This window comes from Ovis aries, chromosome 5, assembly GCF_016772045.2.
Source record: "Ovis aries strain OAR_USU_Benz2616 breed Rambouillet chromosome 5, ARS-UI_Ramb_v3.0, whole genome shotgun sequence".
NCBI classification, from domain to species: domain Eukaryota; kingdom Metazoa; phylum Chordata; class Mammalia; order Artiodactyla; family Bovidae; genus Ovis; species Ovis aries.
The window spans coordinates 45,371,864-45,398,574 of NC_056058.1; the positions used below are offsets into that span (position 1 = coordinate 45,371,864).

Sequence of the window (26,711 nt, forward strand, 5' to 3'; positions counted from 1 at the left end):
CATGTGACCAGGCTAGCACCTGCAAAGTGCTGAGAAGAATCCCCAGAGGACGCTGATTGATGTTTTCTATACCAGTGGATTCCAATAGCGTTTGACAGCTCTTGGGCATCCTGCAGCACAGTCTGGGGTGGTGTCTGACCAGCCAGACTGTGTTTGTGACAGTTCTGGTCTTCTTAACTCTGAGCATCTGTTCACAATGATGCCTCAGCAGGAAAACACAGCAGGGGAAAGTCTGCTCAGAGCATTTGAGTGTCTGATTGGCCTCTCAGACGTCCTTTAGAAAACCCTGGTGTCCACACATTCCCTGTGCTCTCTGCAGACGGAGGAAATGACTCTGAACCTCAGTAGAGGTCAGCTGCCCTCTCTGGTGTCCCTGCCGGTGGTCACCACACTAGGGGGAGGGGTTTCAGTCAGTTGTGCGTCTGCTGCTGGGCCTCATGGTCTCTCCCAGCACAGATTTAGGCCAGGAGGCTCTTGAGGGTTGGAGGAGCATCCGCCCTATCCACGGGGCTCCTGCCAGCCAGCTGATTAAGTACCTTGGAGTTACTAATGCCACATATTTAGTAAGTGGTGGATGTGAGCAGGTACACTCCTGGCCACTATAAATCGCTACACAACAGTTTCTGTCATCTTCTCATGGGATTTTTTCCAGGTGGAACAATGGGCCAACTTATGGGACGACTGTCAAATGTGCACAAGATGGTGAATTTTTGAAGAAAGAAACAAAAGGGACTTCTGCGGTTGTTAGAGGCCCTGGCCCAGCTTTAGACAGGGCGGTGATGTGGGTGGGATGTTCCCCCCATGCCTCTCCCCTCTGAGCTTGCCCCACCCACCTTGGCGGTCTCTGAGGGAACCTGTGTGCTGTGCCCTGTGGGCACATTTTGTGTACTTCTGGGCTCCATGTCCATGAACGAATCTTGAAGTTCCCAGCAGGGAATTGAGGTTCATGGAGGACATTGACTTCATACATTTCCATTTTTTTGTAGAGATTTTTCATTTTTTTTTTTTTTTTAAGAATACAGGCTGTTGCCAAAGAATTTATAATCTGTAATGCTGGCTGGACTGTTGGCTCTGTTGTTCAGCTCTCTCTCATCTCCTACAGAATTTTCCCCAAACTTTTCTTAAGACACTTTTTTTCAGTGTGGACCATTTTTGGCAGTCTTTATTGAATTTGTAACGGTATTGCTTCTGTTTTATGGTTTTTTGGTTTTGGCTACGAGGCATATGAGATCTTAGCTGCCCAAGCAGGGACTGAACCCACACCCTCTGCACTGGAAGACCACTGGATTACCAGAGAATTCCCTTCTCAAACCTTAAAGTTTTTTTTTCTTTTTTCAGGCTGCCTTCTACTTCAGAGGGTGATTCTGCTTCCTATTTACAGAGATGAAGATGCACTTCATATGAATTTCCTCAAATTTTTTCCTGTTGGTTGTCTTTAGTGCTATTTACCAAATAGCTTCTTTATTTTTCTCTTTTCAAATGCATGACTATTTCAAATGAGGACTATTTAATGCTTTCTGGCCCTGCTTATGGCAGCATGGGTTATGTGACTAATTGTTGTCTATGAGTTGTAAGCAGAAGCACTGTGTGTCCGTTCCAGGTGGAAGTGTTTAATTGCTGATATGAGACCCTCCAGGGCTGGATTTCCCTTTGGCAGGGTGGAAATATCTGAGGTGGTGGCTATTCTATCATCTTCGGTTCCTGTATGAATTCCTCTGAATTCTGTTGCAAGATGGAAATAGGATGAGTGATTATTTTGTCGCTGTTCAGTCACTCAGTCATGTCTGACTCTTTGAGACCCCATGGACTGCAGCACGCCAGGCTTCCCTGTCCTTCACCAACTCCCAGAGATTGCTCAAACTCATGTCCATTGAGTTGGTGATGCCATCCAACCATCTCATCCTCTGTCACTCCCTTCTCCTCCTGCCTTCAATCCTTCCTAGCATCAGGGTCTTTTCCAGTGAGTTAGTTCTTTGCATCAGGTGGCCAAAGTATTGGAGTTTCAGCTTCAGCATCAGTCATTCCAATGAATATTCAGGGTTGATTTGCTTTAGGATTGACTGGTTTGATCTCCTTGCTGTCCAGTGATGAGCAATAAATAAATCTTTTTTTTTTTTTTTTCTGGTTAACAGCCCATACAGCTTTGGTTTTGCTTGTTAACACAGCATAACTTCACCTGCCTTGATTAATAGTCTGTCCCTTTTGCTGAACAATTATGTTGCATCCACACCTACCCTTTTTGCCTTCTGGCATTTCTCAGAGGCTTTCTGTCCTAATCTTTACAACCACCTTGATTAATATCCTCCAGTGGATTCCTACTGTTCCTAAAGAAAGGAACAAAAACGAAATCCTTTTGCATGGTCTACAAGCCTCTGCCTGGTCTGGCTCCTGTCTGCCCCTCGAGACTCACCCCACTCCCCATTCTTCCTTATGCCTCTGAGTTTGCCACATCCACATTCTTTCAGTTCCTTTTATATGCTGTATTTCTTCTCACCACAGGGCCTTTGTGCATGCTCTGAACAGCTTTGAACACATTCTTTCTGCCAGAAATACCCTCCGCACCTCTGGTTAACTTTTCTCATGAGTTCCTCCAAGAAGTCTTTATTAACTTTCCCAATTAGGTTGTGTCTGTCTTTAGAAGTTGTAAAGTCATGATTCTCTGTTTTGTAACACTATTTCAGTTGGAATATTACAATTTTTTGGTGTGATGTTTTGAGTAATACCTGTCTTCCTCACAATGGTTAGCTTCATGTCAATTCCAGTCACTATACCACATCCTCAGTGATTAGCACAGCATGCTTTATAGTCCCTCAGTGAAAGCTTGTTGACTGCATGAATGAGGATGTACCATCATACTGTCTAGTTTGGTAACCACTGGCCGCAATTGCCTATTGAAATTTTAATGAATGAAAAATTAAGAATTCTGTTTCATAATTACATTAACCACATTTCAAGCTAAGTAGCCATATGTGGTAGTGGCTACCATATTAGACAATAGGAAACAAAACTTTTCCATCATCATAGAAAATTCTGTAGGCTAGCACTGGCAGGATAAGGTCCAAGTGCTTGTGCATGGCATGTAATACCTTTGAGGATCTGCTTCTGACAAGCTTTCCAGTTTCTTTCCCACAGTAGTACAGCCTCAGTCACATCCTCCTATAAACATGTTTCTTTCCTAAATGTGCCATTTTTTCCTAGGTGTCTTTTGGCTTTTTAGCTTTAACCTCTCTCTACCTAAATTGCCATCCCATCCCATCCAGCACCTCTCATTCTTTAAGCCCCACCTCGAGTATGTCCACTTCTGGGAAACTTCTCCTGATATCCAGACTGAGCTGGTCACTGCTTCCTCTGACCCCCCTGCCACCCCCTTCTTAATCCTGTGTACCTTGCTCAGACAGGATGGAGATGCTTTGTTTACACATTTCTGTCCCTTGCTACTGTGTACCTCTCAAGGGAAAGGCTTGGGGCTTCTCAGTCTCTCCAGTGCTGAACTCAGAGCTGGTAACGTGGTAGACAGCAGTAAATGCTAATGAAACGATGAGTGAGCCAGTGGATGCAGATCCCAGGGGATATTATTTCCTTAGTATAATATGCTGTGTGAAGCAAAAGGGAACAGTGTTACTAAGTGGGGCTAGTGAGGGTTCCACCTGCAGTCTTCTCCATCTCCCATGGTCCTATCCTAGGTCTTTATTTTACGTGATACTAGATTTCTGGGCTAAGAATCACCTAAGAGCTTGGCAGAGTCCGGTGGGGGGCTACCTCTGAAATTCTGGGATCTGGAAGCTCAGCTGAGTGGAGCTACTTCTAGAGGAGAGTGGGTGGGTCTCATAAGTTGGAAGGACCATGATTACATCCTCCAAATCAAGCCTTGTGTCAAGAGGCTAGAACTGAGGGCCACCTGGAAGTCTGAAAAAGGTAACTGCTATGAACTCTACTTTGTTCAGTTAGCTGAGTACAGAGGCTGTTGCTTTTATGGTCATAGCATATCTACCTGTACCTTACCCACTGCACTGACAGCTCCTTAAGGGCAAGATTGTGTCTTCCTTTCCTCAGGGTCCTTGGCAGGCTAATCAGTGTCTATAGTGCTCATAGACTGGGGCTAAAACAACTTGTCAGGTTAAATGAACCACCCTTATTGGTGATATTGCCTAATAATAGACATGCTTTCTGCAATGGCACTAATATAATTTTGGACAAAATATTCATGTACTTCTATTTTTTTTTTTTTTTTGGTAGCAGTCTTTTGCTTAATTATGTCCAAGGGGGCCTGCATCTCTTCTGCAGGTGGAGCTAACGTCTCTCTTCTGCATAGTAAGACCTTCTGGGTCTCTTGTCTCACTCTCTATGGGCGCTTTGAGCCGGGAAGACCCACGCCTACAAAGTTCTTAGAGTGAATGGAGATTTATCTGATCCTCATCAAGGCAGACCTGAAGTCAGGAAGAAAAGAGATGACACAGGGGGAAGAGAGGAAAAGAGCATGCCTGTAAGACTAGAAATGAAGTGATAAAGAGGAGAGATGGGTGGGGCATGGGAGTGAAGGGCCCAGCTGTGAGTCTTCAGCTGGACATGTTAAAAGGAGCACCAAGGGCTGTGGCTCAGTCTCTGTGACCAGTCACTCAGCAGTGACCATGTGTCAGACCATGGGCTTTCCTTACGGATGTGGCCTGGGCCCAACTGAACCTGAGTGGATTCAGAGACTGATTAGTTCCTTCCAGTTGGTGAGGCTCAAAGTCCCTAAGCATTTATTTAGAGTTGCTCTGCAGAGGGAGAGGAGAGCCTTTAAGAAGGACGTTTATGCATAGTTCCCTGGGGACAAAGATAGAAATGGAGGAGACAGCCACATCGACTGTGGGGGAGAAGATGAAGGCCTGTATGTATAGTGTGTATGTATACTGCATAACCTAAGTGACCCCATTAATTAGTGGTTGGACAGTGATTAACCTATAAGGGTACCCACTTAGCCACTTCTCCAACACTGCCTTTCTAACACAGTGGGGATGCTGAGTCCCCCTATTAAGGCAGAAGTCATGGAGAACAACCATATCCTCACAAGGCCTTTTGGTCTTTGGGAGAGGAGTTTTAGGCTATAGGGATGATGTCCTTCCCCAGGGGGACATTTCTAGCATTCTAGAGGATAGAATGGGCTTCCCTAGTGGTTCAGACAGTAAAGCGTCTGCCTGCAATGCTGGAGACCTGGGTTTGATCCCTGGATTGGGAAGATCCCCTGGTGAAGGAAATGACAACCCACTCCAGCACTCTTGCCTGGAAAATACCATGGACAGAGGAGCCTGGTAGGCTACTGTCCATGGGGTCGCAAAGAGTCAGGGAGATAACAAAGGACAAGCTAGAGGGTGTTTCTGGGGATAAAAGAACCCCTCCTGTTCCAAAGAAGGGAGAGCGTTGCTGAATGACAATGATGACACTTCCCTGAGGAGCTGTGGAGACCTTTTCAGTTTGCAGAGCATTTCCTCTTGTATCAGTTCCTTTGAAAGTTCATAGAAAATCCTGTGAAGCAAAAGCTTATACACCTATTTTTCAGAATGGGAATGAGGCCCAAAGAGCTCCAAGGACTTATCCAAGACCGTGTGGCCATTAAATGTAAGGATCATGCTAGAAATCTCCTGACACTCTCTTCATCCTTCTTTCCTAAGTGGTCCCTTGTGTCATGGTGGGATAATTGTCTTTATCTCATGGAGGCTGATGTTATGGCCGAGGCAGCCAGGGGACCAGACATTAGGGTGATGCCTGAGAAGAGGCTAACATTCAGAGGAAGGATGTAATCTGGGGTGCAGTACCAGCCACAGAGCAGCACCCATGCCACTCAGATTTATGCATTTCATAAACATTGAGGCTGTTGCATGGAAAACCAGTCTTACCAGACGCTCCATGAGAAAGAGAGTATTGCGGTCCAGTAACACATATTGCACTCTTCTTCTTTCACAGTAGCAGCGCATGATCAAGGCTCTATAATGTCTTTAAGCAAAGAAATCTCTTTGACTCTGTGTAACTCAAGGTCTCTAAATATAATTGAATGTAAAGCTTTTTTTTTTTTTTAAGGTCAGACCTATTAGCAGCTCATGGAACTGCCAAGAATAACTAGTTTGTTTTAATCACTGAATTAATGGTTTGATTTGATATATGGCAAGTCCTAGGACTTTTTTTTTATGGTTTTATATTCTAGCCTGAAGACTCATATATATGTCAGGTGTAAATAGGCCTTGGTGCTGGTCGTTTCATAATTCAAAGACCCAGGGTTAGACTGTGCCCATGCAAGCATACTGAAGTTCATAAATTAAAAATGAAATCTCATTACAATATTAATACGATTTTAAAATATTAGGTATTTTTGCTGGTAATTCACGATAGAATAAACGTCAAGGAAAACTCTGAGTCAGTCTAGGTAGCATGATGGCATATGTGATGTGAGAGAATTTACCTATTGGAGATTTTTGAAGGGAGCAAGGTTGACATTTTATGCAGGTCATTTTATTTATCGTCTCCCTACCTATGGATTGCAGTAGACTCTTGACATTCATGATAGGTGTTTCTTGAGACCTCTGTGACTCTCCTGATATTACTAGAATAAATAATCTCCCTCACAAAACCTTTTTATTCTGAACAAAACTGTCCCGTTTATAGTGTTTCACTTTTTCTTCTCATTCATCACCAGGGCCATTTTGCACTTGATAGCGGACAATGAGGAGGAGCATTATAGGCTCTGAAGTGGTGGCCATACTCTGGACTAGCTGAAGGATTCACCCTCAGTGACTGGTTTGCTAAGAGGTTTGAATTTATGTTTCAGAAATATGGTGAATGCTTGCATTTCCTGGGCTGTTGGGATTGTTTGTGAAGAGCCCAAACTGTGAACGTTCATCTACAAATATCAAGCATCTCCTTTTCTTTGGGGTGTCAAATACATCTTCCCCTTTCATTCTGTGGTAGAAGACAGGATAATGCCACAGCTTGGAGAAGAAAGGAAATGCTAGAAACTCAAGGCTTGTTATCACCATAACAAGCAGTCTACAGCAGGGTGTCTCTGAACTCCAAGACCGTGAATATCTCAGCACCTTAAGGAAATGCTTGCTTGCTGTATTTTGGTGAACAGTCTCGGCGAGCTCTTGAGATAAGCTAAGATGTGAGTCTCCCTACACTTGGTCAGTGGGGTTGTATATACTTGAAACTGCAGCCCGATTCCTCCCCTCCCTTAGCTCTATGCTTTTGAATATTTATCTAAGGCTACCTTTCGCATGGTTTATCAATTTTATCTTCAGGACTCACAGTCTTTGAACAAAGAGATTTTTTCCTAGAATTTTTCCTAGAATTTTTGATTATTATTAAAAGGACAGGAAGATTTTTTATCATACTTAGAAGCTCTCTCTAGATGAATACCATATACTGTTGTTGAAGAATGGTTCACCCCACACAAGATAAGCAAACAAGAAGAAAAATGCCAAGAAGCCAATCTGGGGGTATTGGGAATACCCCCAGTAGTCACCCTGTAAAATAGATGGGAAAAAACAACCCTTAAAGACTGATCAGCCATTTGCTTCTTTGGAAAGCGCAACTGGTACTGAAGCACATGGATCTTTGGAGCTCTGCGGTTTTCATCAGGATGAATGATGTCATCTAATATAAAAGATTCTACAAAATCCAGAATACATCCAGAGTGGAACTGTAATTGAGCCTTGCTCCTTAGGACCTCGGTCTGACCAGCCACTGTGGGTGTGAGGGCTCCTGGGTGCCAGTGGCCATTAAAGACACCTTGAGGTTGATTGAGGAGGTAGGACTTACTCTTTTGGAAGTCTAATCATGCTTCCTATTAAAGCCTTTCATAAGCCTTGAGAGTGAAATTCCTCTAAGCCACCCAGAACCATGGATCCCGCAAAGCCTCTGCACTAAGACATTTTGTACACAAGTCCCCAGGCACCCAGGGAAAGCTCAGTAAGTGCTGTTGAAAGAACTGAGTGGTATGTTTTTTCATGAAAACCTGGGACTTGGCCTGCTAGCTGATGCAGCATTCACTGTAACCCGGTCCTCGCCAGTAGTTTGGAGGCTGAAAATCCCCTCTCTTATTCTCCAGGCTCGAAGCCTGTTCATAGAATGACTATCACCATCTCTCTCTCCTGATGGGCCAGGGGTGAAGGAGGGAGCTCTGAGCAGTCCTGCAAGGCTGGAGGTGTCTAGACCCTGTCTGGAGGTGGGTTGGGTAATTGCTGTTGTCACCCTCCTCTTGTGGGAACACAATATGTGTGAGCACAAAGGTCGGCCAGCAACCCTGGAGGTGGGAAGGCCAGGAGAGGTGGGGAAGCTTACCTTCTTGACTTCATACTTAATGGCGAGTTTGATCCGGCTCAGACTCGGACGGTGGTGGTCGGACCAGACTTGGAAGTTCACATCACCATTTAAAATCGCTTCCACCTCTTCTGTGTCTCGGCATAGGTCCAGCACGCCCACCACAAAATCCTTGCATTGCATAGATAACTTCCTGTAATCGTTCTAACAGAATAAAGAGAAATCAGGGGTGTGTCACACCGAACCCCACAGATGGGCTTGCCTAGCTCAACAGTGTCGATCAGCAACTGTCCACCAAGTGTGAGCTTAATAGAGCACTCTGGAACCAGGGAATGTGCTGGAACCAGAAGGCAGGACTGTCTCTCTTGCTACAGTAGTCTAGAGGACATCTTCTCTAAGCCAGGATTTGTCAGGCTGTATTTCATGGCCACCTGCATCACAGTACCTTGGGTGTGCTAGAACTGTGATTCCCAGGCCCGCTGCAGACTTACAGACTTAGAATTCCTGGGGATGAGACCCAGGAAGCTGTCTTTAACCTGTCTTTTAATCTTAAAAGGTTAACCTTTGAACCTTGTTCTCTGAGTGATTCTGATGCCTGCCAAAGCCCATCCTGGGCTCTTTGAAAGCAGCAATTCCCCTTGCCTGCTCTGAGGGGGGAGTCATAAGGAGATGCACTTTTAAGGCTGATGGGAATATCACTTTACTCATTTACCACCAATCTGTGGTGGTAACTGTTCTATGCAGGAAGTTTGCTGGAAAGATACGGCTGATATACTAAATTTGGAGGGAAAAAAAAGTACACAGGTGTGCTTTCTTTTAATGTGCTGGAAAATCTGCTTATAAATTTAAAAACCAAATGTAATTGAAATCTAACAATATCCTTTCCTTAACACAGATCCTTTTGTACAGCAAATCATGGCACGTTAAATTACTTGCCTGTTGAATAATCATTTTCAGACCTTGACCTCTTTTTTGTTGTTGTTGTTTAATGAATTGCCTCTGGGTTTCTCTCTTCTCCTCCCGAGGCACCCCTTTCTGAATTATCTTGAGAGGCTGACTGCCTTTCCTTGTGACGTGCCAATTTCTCTCTCTCCTTAAAACACACTACTTCAGTTCCAGATAATGATCCAAAATGCTGGACAGAAGAATGTTTCACGTCACTCGCAAACCTCTCCTCCCCCCAAATATTTTCCCCTGTAGGATTTCTTATTGGTTTCTTAGTTGAAATGAGTCTATATGAAAGCAGCGCAGAGCCAAATGTCACTTTCAGTGTTAATCAATGTCAAAAGCCCCGAGAGTGATGAATGGTAGTTGGTAAACAGGAGTGCAGTTTTGCCTTTCCAGAACCTGGATTCCTCAGCAAAGACGGGAGCCTGGCAAACTGTAGAAACGCCACCATTTTTCCAAATTAATGACTTGTTTCTCCCTGCAGCAGTGCTGCATCAAAACATCCTTTTGTGTTAGAGAAAGAAGCAAGTGACTGTTAGCTAAGAAAAGGACGAGGATCAAGAAGCTGTGTCCCTACAAGAGTGGCTGCTCTTCATTTTCATATACAATTTAGGGATAAGACCTCTCTCCCCTTCCCTCTCTCTTTCCTCTCCTTAACCCTTCCTATCCTTCCCTGTTTTTTTAGTCCCCCGGTCCTGGATGCAGGAATCTGGTCGAAGGGCCCTCAGCCTGAGCTGAGGATTGGAGACTGACCACCTCCTCTTGGCAGAGAACTCGAATTCTGGTTCTGGCCTGGTCTGATTTCTGGTAGGGCCGAGTTTCAGTCCTCTCTTCTCTGGAGGCCCAGGGAAAAGTCCCATAACGCCTGGGCATCTGTAGGTGGCAGGAGACATCTGTAAGGCCACCCCTTTCGCCCCCCTTCTCCTGCCTCCTCCCCCCTTTGTCTTTCAACCTTCCTTTCCTCCCTTGAAATCTTTGATGTTAGTACTTGGATTCTTGTATTTAAGGGCTTCCCTGGTGGTGCAGAGGTTAAAGCGTCTGCCTGCAATGTGGGAGACCTGGGTTCGATCCCTGGGTCAGGAAGATCCCCTGGAGAAGGAAATGGCAACCCACTCCAGTATTCTTGCCTGGAGAATGCCATGGACGGAGAAGCTTGGTGGGCTACAGTCCACGGGTTGCAAAGAGTCGGACACAACTGAGCGACTTCACTTTCACTAGGGATAAGAAGGGTGTTTGGGAAATGCTGGGTAGAAAGATGACTGCTCCAGCAGACTGTCACGGGCGACTGAGACTGTGCTCTCTTAGAGCCTCTGTGCATTTCTGGGTTCAGTGCAGTTCAGGTTGGAAGGTACCATTTCATTAGAGACTTTCACTTCCCTGGGCTCTTCTACTAACTGGGCCATAAAAAACAGGGAGAAACACCAGGGCAGCCAAAACAGTTCGTTTGCTTTTTGCCTTCTCTATTAGACAGTCTGGAAGGCAGCGCACCTGGTGCCTGCATGTGGGTGGAAGAGATGAAACCAGCCTGCTAGGAAGATGGGGATGACATGGGTGTGGACAGCTGCAGACGGGAGGGTCATGCCAGGCGCAGCCTCCCACAGAGAGGGAGCGCCATGCGTGCACATCCGGGGAATTATGATGATTATGAAAGGTGGGGTAGTCCTGAGCTCAGTGAGCCTTTCAGCCACACTTTTTACCTTTAGTCGGAGAGATGTGACGTATTCCCAAGACTTCACAGGTGCCCTTTTAAGTACTTCCATATCCCGGCATGCTGAAGTCTGCCAGGTCCACTGGGTGACAGGTGTTCTCCCTGTATCACCGTACTCAGTCCTTCCAAAATACTCATTTTAGAAGGACTGTCAGCATTTCCAACTCATGAGTGAGAAAACCGAGACTCAGAGAGAGAAATTAACAGGCTGAACCCACTTTTCCTTATACTGGTCACTCATCTCTCTGATTACTCTCTCGCTTGCCTTGAAGATTTTACCTCCTGTCTCACTGTCACTCCCCCAGCTGCTGCTGTTCTTGGTGGTTTCGGTATCCAAGATGTCCCTCCCATTACCCTGCCCTCGCATTTCCATGATGACATTTTCTTTAGTGGTGTTATTCTCAGTGCCAATTCAGCCATTCATTCTCTTAGTTATTCCCAATGACTGAAGCTCCTCCATGACCCCAACTTTAGGTCCCCTTCTCTCTGACCACTACCTCCTATATGTCCAGCTTTCTCCGTCTGGAACCCCAGTTCTAGTAATCCTTTGATTTCACTGAACCTACAAGCCATGGACCATACCATGTTTTCACTGGTCCTCACCCCCGTCAGGTCCCTCTCTGCCCCCTTGCAGAGCTTCCGTTTTGCGGGCAGTCTTTATTATCATCCTTGCACCCATCAGTACTCTTGCCCTCCTGTTGTTTTGTTCTCATCACTGGCTTAAAGCCTGACTTCCGTTGAGTCTGACTCTCCGCTGCGCTGCCCCCGCCTCTGCACAGTGAATGTGGCTGGAGAGCTCACCCCCTCCAACCTCAGGTAGTCCTCAGTGCTCCCGTCCCAAGCAAGCATTTCAGGCCTCTCCTGCCCTGCTGTCCAGCCTCCTCCCCCTCCTAGTTTCCTGTTAACTTGGAGAATAGAACTCATCAGGAGAGAAGCTCCACCTGCTCACATCATCCCCATCGCCTGCTTTTATACATCTGTGCTTGTGGGCTCTTTTCCCTCTTCTTACTCTGGGTGGACTGCCCCTGCTCCTGTCTAAGGCCAGCTCCTCCTCCTAATGTCAGTCCCTTGCACTGCTCTCCATTCCTCTCCGCATTGTTAATCTCTCCCTTTCTCTGCTGCCTTAGTATGCAAACATGTTGCTGTTTTCTTGTCTTAGTAAGAAACTCCTCTTGACTCCACTTCCCTCACCAATGCCTACTCTAGTTTTCTGTTCCGTTTTGTAGAAAAACTCATTAGACCTGTGTACACTCATAGTTGCCCTCCTGACATATTTCTTACCCTGTTCTTCCTACCCTGTTCAGCAAAACTTTCACACTCCGTCCACTGCTTCCACTGAGACTGTTCTTGTCAAGGTCACACATGGCTTTCAGGTTGCTAAACCCAGTGGTTGGTTCTCAGTCCTCATCTTACATGACCTGTTAGGTGCTTTGACATAGCTGATCACTTCCTCTTCCTTGATAGACAGTCTTCACTTGGCTTCCAGCATAACATACTGTTCTGTGTTTTTTCTTCCTGAATGAGTACTTTTTGCATCTTTGTTGGTTAATTCTCATGTCCCTGATGTCTTAGTTTTAGAATGTCCTATAGATGTGCCCAGTCCTTTGAATTCTCCTGTCTTTTTATACTCATTGCCTTAGTGATCCTATCTAAGATCATTAGATACTATCTATGTGCTGATGACTTTAAATTTTATATCTTTAGCTCAGCCTTCTCTCCTGAACTTGAGTCATATATCCAATTGACATCTGGTATTTCCACTTGAATGCCAAATAGGCACTTCAGAGTCAATGAAACTAACTCTGGACCTAGTCTTCTCTGCCTTACTAATATTTCCCAACCTATCGGTTGTCAAGGACAAAAAAATCTTGAATTTATCCTTGGTTCCTCCCTTCCTCTTAAACCTGACATACAATTTAGTAGCAGATCCCACCAGCAATACCTTCTAAATATATATTGATCTAAACCATCAGCTTTTGCTTAGACTAACCAAGAGACTCTTACCTGACCTCCTTAATTCTGTCCTGGTCTTCTGTGGTCTAGTTTCCATACATCAGTCAGAAAGATATTTAGAAAAAGCAGTCAGTTCATGGCACTGGTCTGCTCAAACCCTTCCATGGCTCTCCATCCCCTCAGAGTAAAAGCGGACTTCTTATACCGTCCTGTAAGGACATACGTTGCCTAGCCTCTCCATTCTCTCACTGCTTTGCTGTGGTTCTCTCTCTCCCTCAGTCTATTCGAGCCACCCGACCCCCCTGCTGTTCTTCAAACACACTTGACATGGACTAGACCTTTGTACTGGTTATCCTCTTCTTGTAATGCTCTCTCCCCAGGTATCTGCATGGACAGATTTCTCAACTTCTTCAAGTCTTTGCTCAAATGTCACTTTCTCAGAAGACTTCCTTGAGTCTCTTTTAAAAACATTGTAACTCTTTTCCATTTGCATTCACCCTTTCCTTTTTTTTTTCTTCACAATACTTATGACTATATGACATCTATACATGTTATTTATTATATTTATTATCCATATATTTCATTAGAATATAAGCTTCTTGAGGGCAGGAATCTTTGCTGTTTTGTTCACAGATATATCATTAGAGCCTAGAACATTCCCTGGAACATGACAGGCACTGAGTAAACGCTTGTTGAATCTGTTGGAGCAGCGTACTTGTCTAAGATGACATAGCGACGTAAGTGAGGAGTCAAGATTCAGGACAGATCAGTCTGACCCCAGTCCTGTCCTCTTCCCTCTCACCAAGTTGCCTCTTGGTGGGCAGCATGTTCCCTTCTTAGCACACTAAAAACTAGAGGCTTAATTGGGGCTGACACTCAATTAATTTGGAGAAATAAAGGGTGAGCTGGGATATGGATACCTGAATACTCAACAGATTCTGTAGTGTACTAGATGAGCGCACAGGTTTTGAAGTCAGAAAGGCCTGGAGTTTGAATTTCTTTTCTTTCTTTCTTTTTTTTTTTTTTTCACTACTTGTCATTTCAGTTCAGTTCAGTTGCTCAGTCGTGTCTGACTCTTTGTGATCCCATGAATTGCAGCACGTCAGGCCTCCCTGTCCATCACCAACTCCCGGAATTTACCCAAACCCACGTCCATCGAATTGGTGAGGCCATCCAGCCATCTCATCCTCTGTTGCCCCCTTCTCCTCCTGCCCCCAGTCCCTCTCAGCATCAGAGTCTTTTCCAAAGAGTCAACTCTTCGCATGAGGTGGCCAAAGTACTGGAGTTTCAGCTTTAGCATCATTCCTTCCAAAGAAATCCCAGGGCTGATCTCCTTCAGAATGGACTGGTTGGATCTCCTTGCAGTCCAAGGGACTCTCAAGAGTCTTCTCCAACACCACAGTTCAAACGCATCAATTCTTCGGTGCTCAGCTTTCTTCACAGTCCAACTCTCACATCCATACATGACCTCTGGAAAAACCATAGCCTTGACTAGACGGACCTTTGTTGTCAGTTGTGGGAAATACAACAAGCCATGTAACTCTTCTGTATCTCAATTTTTAATTTGTAATACTATACATATCATTTAATGATTGGGGGAATAAATACCAAAACAATGTAAAATGCTTAGTATACTTAACAGTAAATAACACAAATAACAAAATAAATAAAAAATTAAATGGCAATTTTAATTAATTAACGCCTTAATTTGGCCATCGATTTCAAACTCTTGACCTCTTGCTTTTTTATGGTTTTAATTACTGGATTGGAAGCAAGACTGGCTTATGGAGTGGTGAACACAAAATGCTCGAGAAACCTTTGATTCTTCTTCTCTCACTCATATATAATCCATACATTAAAAAGGTACTCTGAATTTCTTCTTTTCATCTCTGGTGATTATACCAACCCTTCCCAGGGTAACACCTCCAGTTATCACACATAGGTTCACAGTATTAAACTTGATTAAATCTGTAGTCTTGCCTGTCCACAGATCAGTCTGAATCATGTTGTTCACCTTGTGGATAGTATCATCATCATGGCTTGCCAAATGGGGTATCTTTTTTTGTACCCATAAAGCTTTTTCTCATTTTGTACAACTTATATTTGGCTTCTCTAGGAGTAATACAGTGAACCTTGGTGACCCTTGGTGTCATAGTCAGATGACACCATAGTCAGATGGAAATTCTCTCTAGTCTTGTTAATCTTGATGATACCCAGAAAGCCAGCAGTGTAGGCTGTATCAGTGTAGATGTTGCCATCTGTTTCAGTGAACTGCTGTATGCACATCTTCATTACTTAATCTCCTGCTAGGGCTTACTCAGGTCTGTTCTTAAAGAGAGAAACAAGGGACAGCCATTCCTAGCTCGTGATGGGCAAAGAGTTAGCACAAGAGTCAGTTTGTCCAGGTTCACCGTTCTGAAGCTGCTCCAAGTGCAGTGTTTCTTGGGACCATGAGCTGTAGCTGTGCTGGGCCTGGGACGAAGCGGCCCTGGAGTCCTGCCTTTCCCAGAGTGTTGTATAAGTGGAATCATACAGTATGTAATCTTTAGAGACTGGCTACTTTCACTCAGTATAATTCCTTTGAGATTCATCCATAGTGTTGTGTGTATTAATAGTTCATTTCTTTTTATTTCATATCTACTGCATGCATGTATCCCTTTGTTTATCTGTTTACTCATTGAAGGAGTTGGTTGTTTACATTTTTGGCAGTTATGAATAAAGCTTCTATAAATATTAATGTATAAGTTCTTGTATGAAGATAAAATTTTAGTTCCTCAGCGTAAATATATAGGTGTGGAATTGCTGAGTATATGATAACTATACATTTAACTTGATTGTTGTTATTGTTCAGTCGCTAAGTAGTGTCCCACTCTTTGTGACCCCATGGACACACCAGGCTCCTCTGTCCACTATCCCCTGTCAGTCAGTTCAGTCAGTTGTGTCCGACTCTTTGCGACCCCATGCATCACAGCACGCCAGGCCTCCCTGTCCATCACCAACTCCCAGAGTTCACTCAAACTCACGTCCATCAAGTTGGTGATGCCATCTAGCCATCTCATCCTCTGTCATCCCCTTCTCCTCCTGCCCCCAATCTATCCCAGCATCAGAGTCTTTTCCAATGAGTCAACTCTTTGTATGAGGTGGCCAAAGTACTGGAGTTTCAGCTTTAGCATCATTCCTTCCAAAGAAATCCCAGGGCTGATCTCCTTCAGAATGGACTGGTTGGATCTCCTTGCAGTCCAAGGGACTCTCAAGAGTCTTCTCCAGTTCAAAAGCATCAATTCTTCGGCACTCAGCTTTCTTCACAGTCCAGCTCTCACATCCATACATGACCACTGGAAAAACCATAGCCTTGACTAGACAGACCTTTGTTGGCAAAGTAATGTCTCTGCTTTTGAATATGCTATCTAGGTTGGTCATAACTTTTCTTCCAAGGAGTAAGCATCTTTTAATTTCATGGCTGCAGTCACCATCCGCAGTGATTTTGGAGCCCCCCAAAATGAAGTCTGACACTGTTTCCACTGTTTCCCATCTATTTCCCATGAAGTGCTGGGATCAGATGCCATGATCTTCATTTTCTGAATGTTGAGCTTTAAGCTAACTTTTTCACTCTCCACTTTCACTTTCATCCAGAGGCTTTTAGTTCCTCTTCACTTTCTGCCATAAGGGTGGTGTCATCTGCATACCTGAGGTTATTGATATTTCTCCCGGCAGTCTTGATTCCAGCTTGTGTTTCTTCCAGTCCAATGTTTCTCATGATGTATTCTGCATATAAGTTAAATGAGGAGGGTGACAATCTACAGCCTTGATGTACTCCTTGTCCTATTTGGAACCAGTCTGTTGTTCCATGTCCAGTTCTAATTGTTGCTTCCTGACCTGCATACAGATTTCTCAAGAGGCAGGTCAGGTGGTCTGTATTCCCATCTCTCTCAGAATTTTCCACAGTTTATTGTGATCCACACAGTCAAAGGCTTTGGCATCGTCAGTAAAGCAGAAATAGATGTTTTTCTGGAACTCTCTTGCTTTTTCCATGATCCAGCAGATGTTGGCAATTTGATCTCTGGTTCCTCTGCCTTTTCAAAAACCAGCTTGCACATCTGGAAGTTCGTGGTTCACGTTATTGCTGAAGCCTGGCTTGGAGAATTTTGAGCATTACTTTCCTAGCATGTGAGATGAGTGCAATTGTGTGGTAGTTTGAGCATTCTTTGGCATTGCCTTTCTTTGGGATTGGAATGAAAACTGACCTTTTCCAGTCCTGTGGCCAATGCTGAGTTTTCCAAATTTGTTGGCATATTGAGTGCAGCACTTTCACAGCATCATCTTTCAGGATTTGAATTAGCTCAACTGGAATTCCATCACCTCCACTAGCTTTGTTTGTAGTGGTGCTTTCTAAGGCCCACTTGACTTCACATTCCAGGATGTCTGGCTCTAGGTGAGAGATCACACCATCATGATTATCTTGGTCATGAAGATCTTTTTTGTACAGTTTTTCTGTGTATTCCTGCCACCTCTTCTTAATATCTTCTGCTTCTGTTAGGTCCATACCATTTCTGTCCTTTATCGAGCTCATCTTTGCATGAAATATTCCCTTGGTATCTCTAATTTTCTTGAAGAGATCTCTAGTCTTTCCCATTCTGTTATTTTTCTCTATTTCTTTGCATTGATTGCTGAGGAAGGCTTTCTTATCTCTTCTTGCTATTCTTTGGAACTCTGCATTCAGATGCTTATATCTTTCCTTTTCTCCTTTGCTTTCTATTTCTCTTCCTTTCATAGCTATTTGTAAGGCCTCCTCAGACAGCCATTTTGCTTTTTTGCATTTCTTTTCCATGGGGATGATCTTGATCCCTGTCTCCTGTACAATGTCATGAACCTTCGTCCATAGTTCATCAGACACTCTATCTTTCAGATCTAGGCCCTTAAATCTATTTCTCACTTCCTCTGTATAATCATAAGGGATTTGATTTAGGTCATACCTGAATGGTCTAGCGGTTTTCCCTACTTTCTTCAATTTCAGTCTGAATTTGGCAATAAGGAGTTCATGATCTGAGCCACAGTCAGCTCCTGGTCTTGTTTTTGTTGACTGTATAGAGCTTCTCCATCTTTGGAGCAAAGTATCCCCTGGAGTTTGCTCAAATTCATGTCCATTGAGTTGGTGATGCTATCTAACCATCTCTCCTCTGCCACCCTCTTCTCCTTTTGCCTATCTTTCCCATCATCAGGGTCTTTTCCAGTGAGTCAGCTCTTTGCATCAGGTGGCCAAAATATTTTAGCTTCAACTTCAGCAACAGTCCTTCCAGTGAATATTCAGGCTTGATTTCCTTTAGGATTGACTGGTTTGATCTCCTTGCTGTCCAAGGACATTCAAGAGTTTTTTTTAATACCACAATTCAAAAACATCAATTTTTTAATGTTCAGCCTTCTTTATTGTCCAACTCTCACATCTGTACACGTCTATTGGAAAAGCCATAGCTTTGATTATATGGACCTTTGTTGGCAAACTGATGTCTTTGCTTTTTAATATGCTGTTTAGGTTAGTCATAGCTTTCCTTATAAGGAGCAAGTGTCTTTTAATGTCATGGCTGCAGTCAGTATCCACGGTGATTTTGGAGCCCAAGAAAATGAAATCTGTCACTATTTCCATTTTTTCTGCTTTTATTTGCTATGAAGTGATGGGACCAGATGGCATGATCTTAGGTTTTTGGATGTTTAGTTTAAAAGGCAGCTTTTTGACTCTCCTCTTTCATCCTCATCAAGAGGCTCTTTAGTTCTTCTTCACTTTCTGCCACTAGAGTGGCATCATCTGCATAGCTGAGGTTGTTGATATTTCTCCTGGCAACCTTGATTCCAGCTTGTGATTCACCCTGCCCTGCATTTCACGTGATGTACTCTGCATATAAGTTAAACAAGCAGGGTGACAGGGTACAGCCTTGTCATACTCCTTTCCCAATTTTGAACCGGTTCATTGTTCCATGTCCAGTTGTTCCTGTTGTTTCTTGACCCACATATAGTTTTCTAAGGAGACAAGAAAGGTAGTCTGATATTCCCATCTCTTTCATAATTTTTCAGTTTGTTGTGATCCACCTGGTCAAAGACTTCAGCATAGTCAATGACACAGAAATAGATGTTTTTTTTCTGGAATTCCTTTGCTTTCTCTGTGATCCAGTGAATGTTGGCAGTTTAATCTCCAGCTCCTTTGCTTTTTCCAAACCTGAGCCTTCTACATCTGGAGGTTTTATATTTAGGTCTATGAGCCATTTTGTATTAACTTTTACATAAGGTATAATGCACAGGTCAAGGTTCCTTTTATAGCACATGGATCTTCATTTGTTCCAGCCTCATTTGTTGAAATATTATTCTTACTCCATGATATTGATTTGTACAGCTGTCAAAAATTGTTAACCCCATTTGTATGGGTTTAATTCTGTGCTTTCTGTTCTGTTTCTTTGATCTTTTTATCTGTTTTTCACTAATACCAACTATCTTTGTTTTTGTAGCTTTCTATTAAGTCTTAAGATGAGGTACTTAGAATCCTCCAACTTTGCCATTCTTTTTCATATTCATTTTTGAATAAGCTTGTTCCTGTCTTTAAGAAGTTCAGCTATGAATTTTATTGGAATTATGTTAAATCTATAGATAGTTTGGGGAGAACTTACATCCTAATTGTGTTGAATCTTCCAAACCATGAACATGGTATATCTCTCCATTATTTAGGTCTTCTTTGATTTCTTACATTAGTGTTTTATAACTTTCAGCCTGTAGAGTCTACACATGTTTTGTAAGACTTATGTATAAGTATTTCAATTTTTTAGCTATTGGAAATATTTTAAAAATGATGTCTACTCACTCATTATTGTATATAGAAATATGATTCATTTTTATATGTTAACCTTGTATCCTATGACCTGGCTGAAGTCACTTACTCATGCTTTGTATCTTCTTTGGAATTATCTACATAGACAAGGATGTTGTTTGCAAATATGGATTATTTACTCTTGAACCCGTAGCTTAGATGTATTTATTAATATGACAAATAAGATGGTCAGTTAGGTGCTCTTACACTGGTTTGAAGATTTACAAGTTTTCTTTCTAGGAACAAAATATTGCCAGCAAGTTTTTTCCAGCTTTCAGCCTAAAATTACTGGCTCAGAGTGTTTTATTTGGTCAACGTACTGAACAGTTTTTAGAGAATTCATCTGCCATTATTTTTTGTATTCTGCTCAGCAGAGATATTAATAGAGATTATTTGATTTTTTTTTATTGGCTCAGAATTTTTTTCTTTTCGCTTTGGCCCATAAATTCCACAAACTCACTTGTTATTGAGATGAATCTCTGGCTTCAACATGGAGAGGGGCGCACCAGAATGATGTAATGTGGTGTTCTGAGACCTCGAATGTTCGGTGCTGAAGCTATTGTTTTGACAACACCAATTTTAGGAAATTACTATTTTGTTTGACTTTGGTTAAAAATGCCAACTCTCAAACTTTTTCAAAGTTATGGGTAAACTTAAATCAGGAGACAGACAGAAGCTCATTATTCTGATTGGTCAAAAGTTAAATGAATCTCTCAGATTGATGCTGTGGAGACATGCACACCATACAGGATAATCAACACTCATTCTCCCATGGAGACCTTAGAAATTAAATTTAAAAAGAGGGAGAGGGTGGGATGATTCGGGAGAATGGCATTGAAGCATGTATAAAAAGCAGTGTGGGTCTTGAATCCATGGCCCTGCCTCTTCCTGTCAGAGACCCAGTTATGAGGAAGCAGTGTTTGCCGAGAGCTCCAACTGAAATGCAAATGGAGATAAATCAACATGTACGTGCTGTAAATCTGGGAGGTTTTCTGCTTCTGACATTTAGGCTGTTTTTAAGATATGATCACAGTAAAAGTTTCCTAAATACTTTAGTGTTTCATTAAATGATCACCTTATAAAACTGGTAGTATTATTTCCCCCAAATATAATAAGAGGAGGATGGAGAATTGATCACTGGATATAGCAACTTGGAGGCCATTGGTCTTCTTGATGGGAGCAGTTTTGAGTGAAGGGTATAACTGGTGAGGATCAGGAAAGGGAAAGAGAGAGATCTGAAGATTTCTATCTATATTACTGGGGCTTCCCTGGTAGCTCAGTTGGTAAAGAGTCCACCTGCAATGCAGGAGACCCCGGTTTGATTCCTGGGTCAGGAAGATCCCACGCAGAAGGAATAGGCTACCCACTCCAGTGTTCCTGGGCTTCCCTGGTGGCTCAGATGGTAAAGTATCTGCCTGCAATGTGGGAGACCTGGGTTTGATCCCTGGGTTGGGAAGATCCCCTGGAGGGAGGCATGGCAACCCACTTCAGTATTTTCGCCTGGAGAATCCCCATGGACAGTGGATCCTGGCGGGCTACAGCACATGTGAACGCAAAGAGTTGGCCATGACTGAGCGACTAAGCACACCCACCCCACACACATCTGTGTTATTATAGGCAGCCCTTTTGAGGAGTTTTGTTACACAGGAGGGCACAGAAAGTAGCTGGTATGAGAAGTGGGGGTAAAAACAGAAGCTTCCTCTTTTTTCTCACTGTTCTTCCCTTCCTGTCTCCTTGACTTCCTCCTTTCCTCCCTACTTTCCCTCCTTCTCCTTATGGGAGAAACCACAATATTTTGTAGGTTGAAGGGAATTGTCCAGTAGATAATTATGTTGATCATTATATATGATATCAGTATGCTGCTGCTGCTAAGTCGCTTCAGTTGTGTCTGACTCTGTGTGACCCCATAGACAGCAGCCCACCAGGCTCCCCCATTCCTGGGATTCTCCAGGCAAGAACACTGGAGTGGGTTGCCATTTCCTTCTCCAATGCATGAAAGTGAAGAGTGAAAGTGAAGTCGCTCAGTTGTGTCTGACTCTTCACGACCCCATGGACTGCAGCCCACCAGGCTCCTCTGTCCATGGGATTTTCCAGGCAAGAGTACTGGAGTGGGTTGCCATTGCCTTCTCCATGATATCAGCATATCATTATATGAATCCCATAATTCAACAGCATATATGACAGAAGATTGGATGTAGTATATAAATAGAGGAATGAACTTGAATCACATACGTTTTATCTGTAGTGGGAGGGAATGTCAGATATTTGGGTGAGGATAGTAGTAGAAGGATGTATTGGTGTTGGGCTCTGTAGACATTTTCTTTGTATTGCTTCAGTTTTTTTTTTCTAGTGAAATAGGAAGAAAAATTACCAGCTGAGAGTAAGAATTGGGGAGAAGATGCTGGAAGTTTGAGGGGAGGAGGTCTGAAATAGACTTTAGGTCAATTAAAGAGTGAATAGATTAGGGAGACAGGATATTATTTGCTAAAGAACAAATAAAAGCCCATTTGAGAGTCATGGTTAGAAATTGAAAATGAGACCAGCTAGGGACTTCCCCGGTGGCTCAGTGGTAAAAGAATCCACCTGCCGGTTCAATCCCTGGTCTGGGAAGATCCCACATTCCACAGAGCAAGTTAGCCCATGTGCCACAACTACTGAAACTATGCTCCAGAGCCTGGAAACTACAATGAATGAGCCCACGTGCTGCACATACTGAAGCCTGCATGTTCTAGAGCCCATGTTCCACAAGAGAAGCCATTTCAATGAGAAGCCCGTGCACCATAACTAGAGAGCAGCCCTGGCTCGCCGTGCTGGAGGAAAACACCCCACACAGCAGTGAAGACCCAGCACAGCCAGAAACAGATAAATAAAATTTTAAGATGAGACCAGCTAGTGTGGTGGACTCTTTGTAACCACATTCACCTCCCCGGATGCCAGCATGAGTAGGCGGACAATTAGATTTTGCCAAGACTGTATTTTTTGCCAAAAACTACAAATGGCAATCCACTCCAGTAATATTGCCTGGAAAATCCAATGGACAGAGGAGCCTGGTAGGCTACAGTCCACGGGGTTGCAAACAGTCGGACACGACTGAGCAACTTCACTTTCACTTTCACAAGAAGTTAGGGGAGGTTATGATAGTCCATGAATTGTGGCTAGCATGAAGGGAGACAGGACTTCCATTTATACATAAAGTTGATGATTTCTTCCAAAATGAAACCTACTTTTACCATGCTGCAACAATCACAAGCCTTGGTATTTGCCCAAGGAGTCAAAAGCTATGTCTACACAGAAACTTGCATACGAATATTTATAAATGTCCAAACTTAGAAGCAACCAAGATGTCATTCAGTAGGTGAATGGATAAGTAAACTTTTGTACATCCAGACAGTGAAATAATATTCAGTGCTAAAAATAAATGGGCTATCAAGCCAGGAAAAGACATGGGGGAGCCTTAAATGCATGCAACTAAGTGAAAGAAGCCAGTCTGAAAAGGCCACAAAATGCTGTGTGATTCCAACTCTATGACATCCTGGAAAAGGTGAAACTGTGGAGATAGTGAAAGGGAAAGTCGCTCAGTCGTGTCCGACTCTTGGTGACCCCATGGACCATACAGTCCATGGAATTCCCCGGGCCAGAACACTGGAGTGGGTAGCCATTCCATTCTCCTGGGGACATTTCCAAGCAGGGATTGAACCCAGGGCCCCCGCATTGCAGGCAGATTCTTTACCAGTTGAGCCACACAAAAAAAATCATAGTTGCCAGGGGTTGAGGAGTGGGAAGGATGAATAGTGGAGCAGGGGATTTTTAGGGCAGTGAAACTACTCTGCATGATACCACAATGATAGATCCCTGTCATTATACATTTGTCCAAATTCACAAAATGTGTAAAGACGGAGTGAGCCTTGATTTGAAGTATGGACTCGGCTGATACTGATGTGTCGGTGCGGGTTCATCAGTTGTAACAAGCGCTCCATTCTGGTGGGGGAGGCTATGCATGTGTGGGGGCAGGGGGTATATGGTAACACTCTGTACCTCCTGTTCAGTATTGCTGTGAACCTTAAACTGCTCTAAAAATAGAGCCTATCTAAAAACAAAAGCGGTGGTTCGGTTCGTGAGTTGGAAGTTGTAGCGGTGGGCAGAAGATTGACAGAGCTGGGCCATTTGAGGGAGAGATAACGTTTTGAGCTAGTAGTCAGAGACTGTGATGTGTGATGCTTAGATTATGGAGAGTTTGCATTTATTGATCATGAGACATGTAGGCTCAGTAGGCTAATGACGACTAAGGTAAGACCACTGGAGGAGACAGCTCATAAAACTCAGTCAAGGTGTTAAAATGATGGTGTGTGTGTAAAGTGTCAAGACTTTAAACAGCAGGAACTGAAACCATGGAGAAATGGCAGGGAGTGTCCCACTGTTGCAGGCTCCATAATGGGTGATGGGAGCTGAAGCAAGGTGGCCCAGAGCTCGGTGTTCTTAGGAAGGAGAGAAGGAGAAGATCTGGGAGTGGTAAGGAACAGTAAGAGAGAGATGCACTCCCTCCGTCAATCCTCTCAGCCCAGTGGTGTGAGGACTGTGGGAGCAGAGCCAGCCCCACTTGAGAGGACAGCAGGGGAAGTGTGTCCTGAGGGGAGCCAGTCTTAAGAAAGCGCAAGAAGGCGAGGCGTCTCGAAGAGGAGGGGGCAGCGACACAGGGGATTTTGCTGAGGACAGACTACGACTGTGGGAGGGTGAGGTGGGAGGGTATCTGGAGATGAAGAAGCCAGGCACAAGGACAGAATGGGGCTTGTGGGGAGCCTTGTGGAGAATCAAGTTCAGGTTCTGAGGGGTGGCCTGGGAGGCAGTGATGATTAAGGGGAATTAAAACACTTACTGAAATTACATTGTAAGGATTTCGTGAGGTAAGGCAGATGAAGCACAAGGCATGGTGCTGGGCACATAGGTCTGGATCGGTACCTTTTTTGCTAAGAAAGGACTTCAGAGCCTCATCCTGCCCTCCAGCACAGCCTTCTACACATTCTCCACTTAGCTGATGGATGAGAAAACGGAATGTTAAGATTTAACACACATGGCTGAGTCTTTATTAATTGTAACTGTAGTCACTGAAATAATTAATGGATGTGAAATGCAGGGCAAGAACCTGAGCCTAGTGCTCATTATTGCAGATGAAAATTGAAAAGTTTCAATCCATGTTTTAGCTTCCGTGCATACCACTTAATCGTTTCATTAACCGTCACCATGCAAATAAGCGTGTGCTCTGGCAGGTCATATTAATAAAAGGCAAATATCCTCCAGCGTTTAATTTCCATCTAGGAACTCAGGTCTAAGAAAGGTGGTACATGAGTCTGTCAAGTCCAGTATGTGACTCAGAGAGCCAGCATTTGTTGCCTTGGCTCTCCCAGGGGATGTAGGCAGCCCCGAGCTCCTCAGGATTCAGAGTTCAAGGTTGGGTGGGTCAGGCTGGCTGCCTGCTCCAGTGAGCCTCTCAAAGGTGTACCTCGCAGGCTGTGCCACTGGTCACCCACTGCCTACTTGATTTTATCATCTGCTCTCCGCAGGAGGCCTTCTTTTATTCATCCCAGACTTACTCCCTGCATTTCCTAATGGGTTATCTGTGTCCTAGGTGTTTAAGAATTTGGGAAAGATGACTGTTTATGAACCACTGGTGATCTTAGAATTTCTTGGGACAGGCCTGATGAGTCTTTGCATGAGAGAGATGGCTGGGTAGTTAGTACTTCACTGGCTCTAGAACTGGAGTATCTGAGGTCAGATCCCAGCTCTGCTGCATGCAGTCAGTGGGATGTGTTTAACTTAATCATTCTCTGTGTTCGAGCTGAATCTATAGAGCGGGAATGATTTTTTTTTAAACCTTATGGGTAAGGAGAAAACAAAATAAGGTAATCCATATAAGTTGCTTAATACGATATGTGACAAGTATAAATGGCAACCCACTCCAGTTTTCCTGCCTGGAAAATCCCAGGACAGAGGAGCCTGGTGGACTGCAGTTCAGGGGGTCACAGAGTTGGACAGGACCAAGCAACTGAACACACAGGGAGTAAACTAAATAAGATAATCCATCTAAGTGGCTCAACACAGTATGTGACGAGTATTAGCCATGTTATGACACTTGTGGCTTGTAGCTTAGCAGAGAGTGTAAACATGGACAGTTTGTCTCTTTTGGGGTGTTGGTCTTCAAGCACCTTTCTAACAAAGCAGAGGCACCCATCAATGGCTTCACTCTTGCAGCTTCATCTTGTGTCAGGCCTCAGGTGGAAGGTGCAGGGAGCAGGACAGAGGCTGGGCCGGGTTTGGACCAGAGTCCTTGATGATTCACAGAGGAGGTGTAGGCCCCAGGTGCTGAACTGTATCTGCAGATGACTGCACCACTTTCCTAAGCCAGGCTGTGTTGACAGTGCTTTTGTTGATACTTTGGTTTCCATCCTGATTTTGGGTTTACTTAATTGGCAGGTACTGACATCATAAGGGGCTCCTTAAGCCATCATCATGACATTGTGAAGTCGCAGAAGGAATGGATTGCTGCTCTGCTTATTGATTTTATAACAAGTCCCCTCTGATAATAAGGCAGTCCTCTGATCCAGAGTCTGTCTTTCAAGGAAACACATGAGCAACTCGAGTTGTTGTTGTCAGTCACTCAGTCGTGTCTGACTCTTCACGACACCATGGACTGCAGCATTCTAGGCTTCCGTGTCCTTCACTATCTCCCAGAGTTTGCTCAAACTCACATCCACTGAGTCAGTGGTGCCATCCAGCCATTCCATTCTCTGTTGTCCCCTTCTCCTGCTGCACTCAATCTTTTTCCCAGCAACAGGGTCTTTTCTAGTGAGTCAGCTCTTCACATCAGGTGGCCAAAGTATTGGCGCCTGAGCTTCAGCATCAGTCCTTCCAATGAATATTCAGGGTTGATTTCCTTTAGGATTGACTGGTTTGATCTCCTTGCTG

At 43.9% G+C, this 26,711-nt stretch overlaps 1 protein-coding gene across 2 annotated transcripts in view; it reads right to left on the reverse strand.

Annotated features, from left to right (window-relative positions):
- Positions 1–26,711, reverse strand: part of TRPC7 (transient receptor potential cation channel subfamily C member 7) — a 149,991-nt gene that overhangs the window by 92,983 nt on the left and 30,297 nt on the right. For both annotated transcript variants that reach the window (XM_042250549.2, XM_042250548.2), the window contains exon 3: positions 8,314–8,496. In XM_042250549.2, coding sequence (XP_042106483.1) covers positions 8,314–8,496 — 183 coding nt within the window. The remainder of the gene's footprint in view (positions 1–8,313; positions 8,497–26,711) is intronic.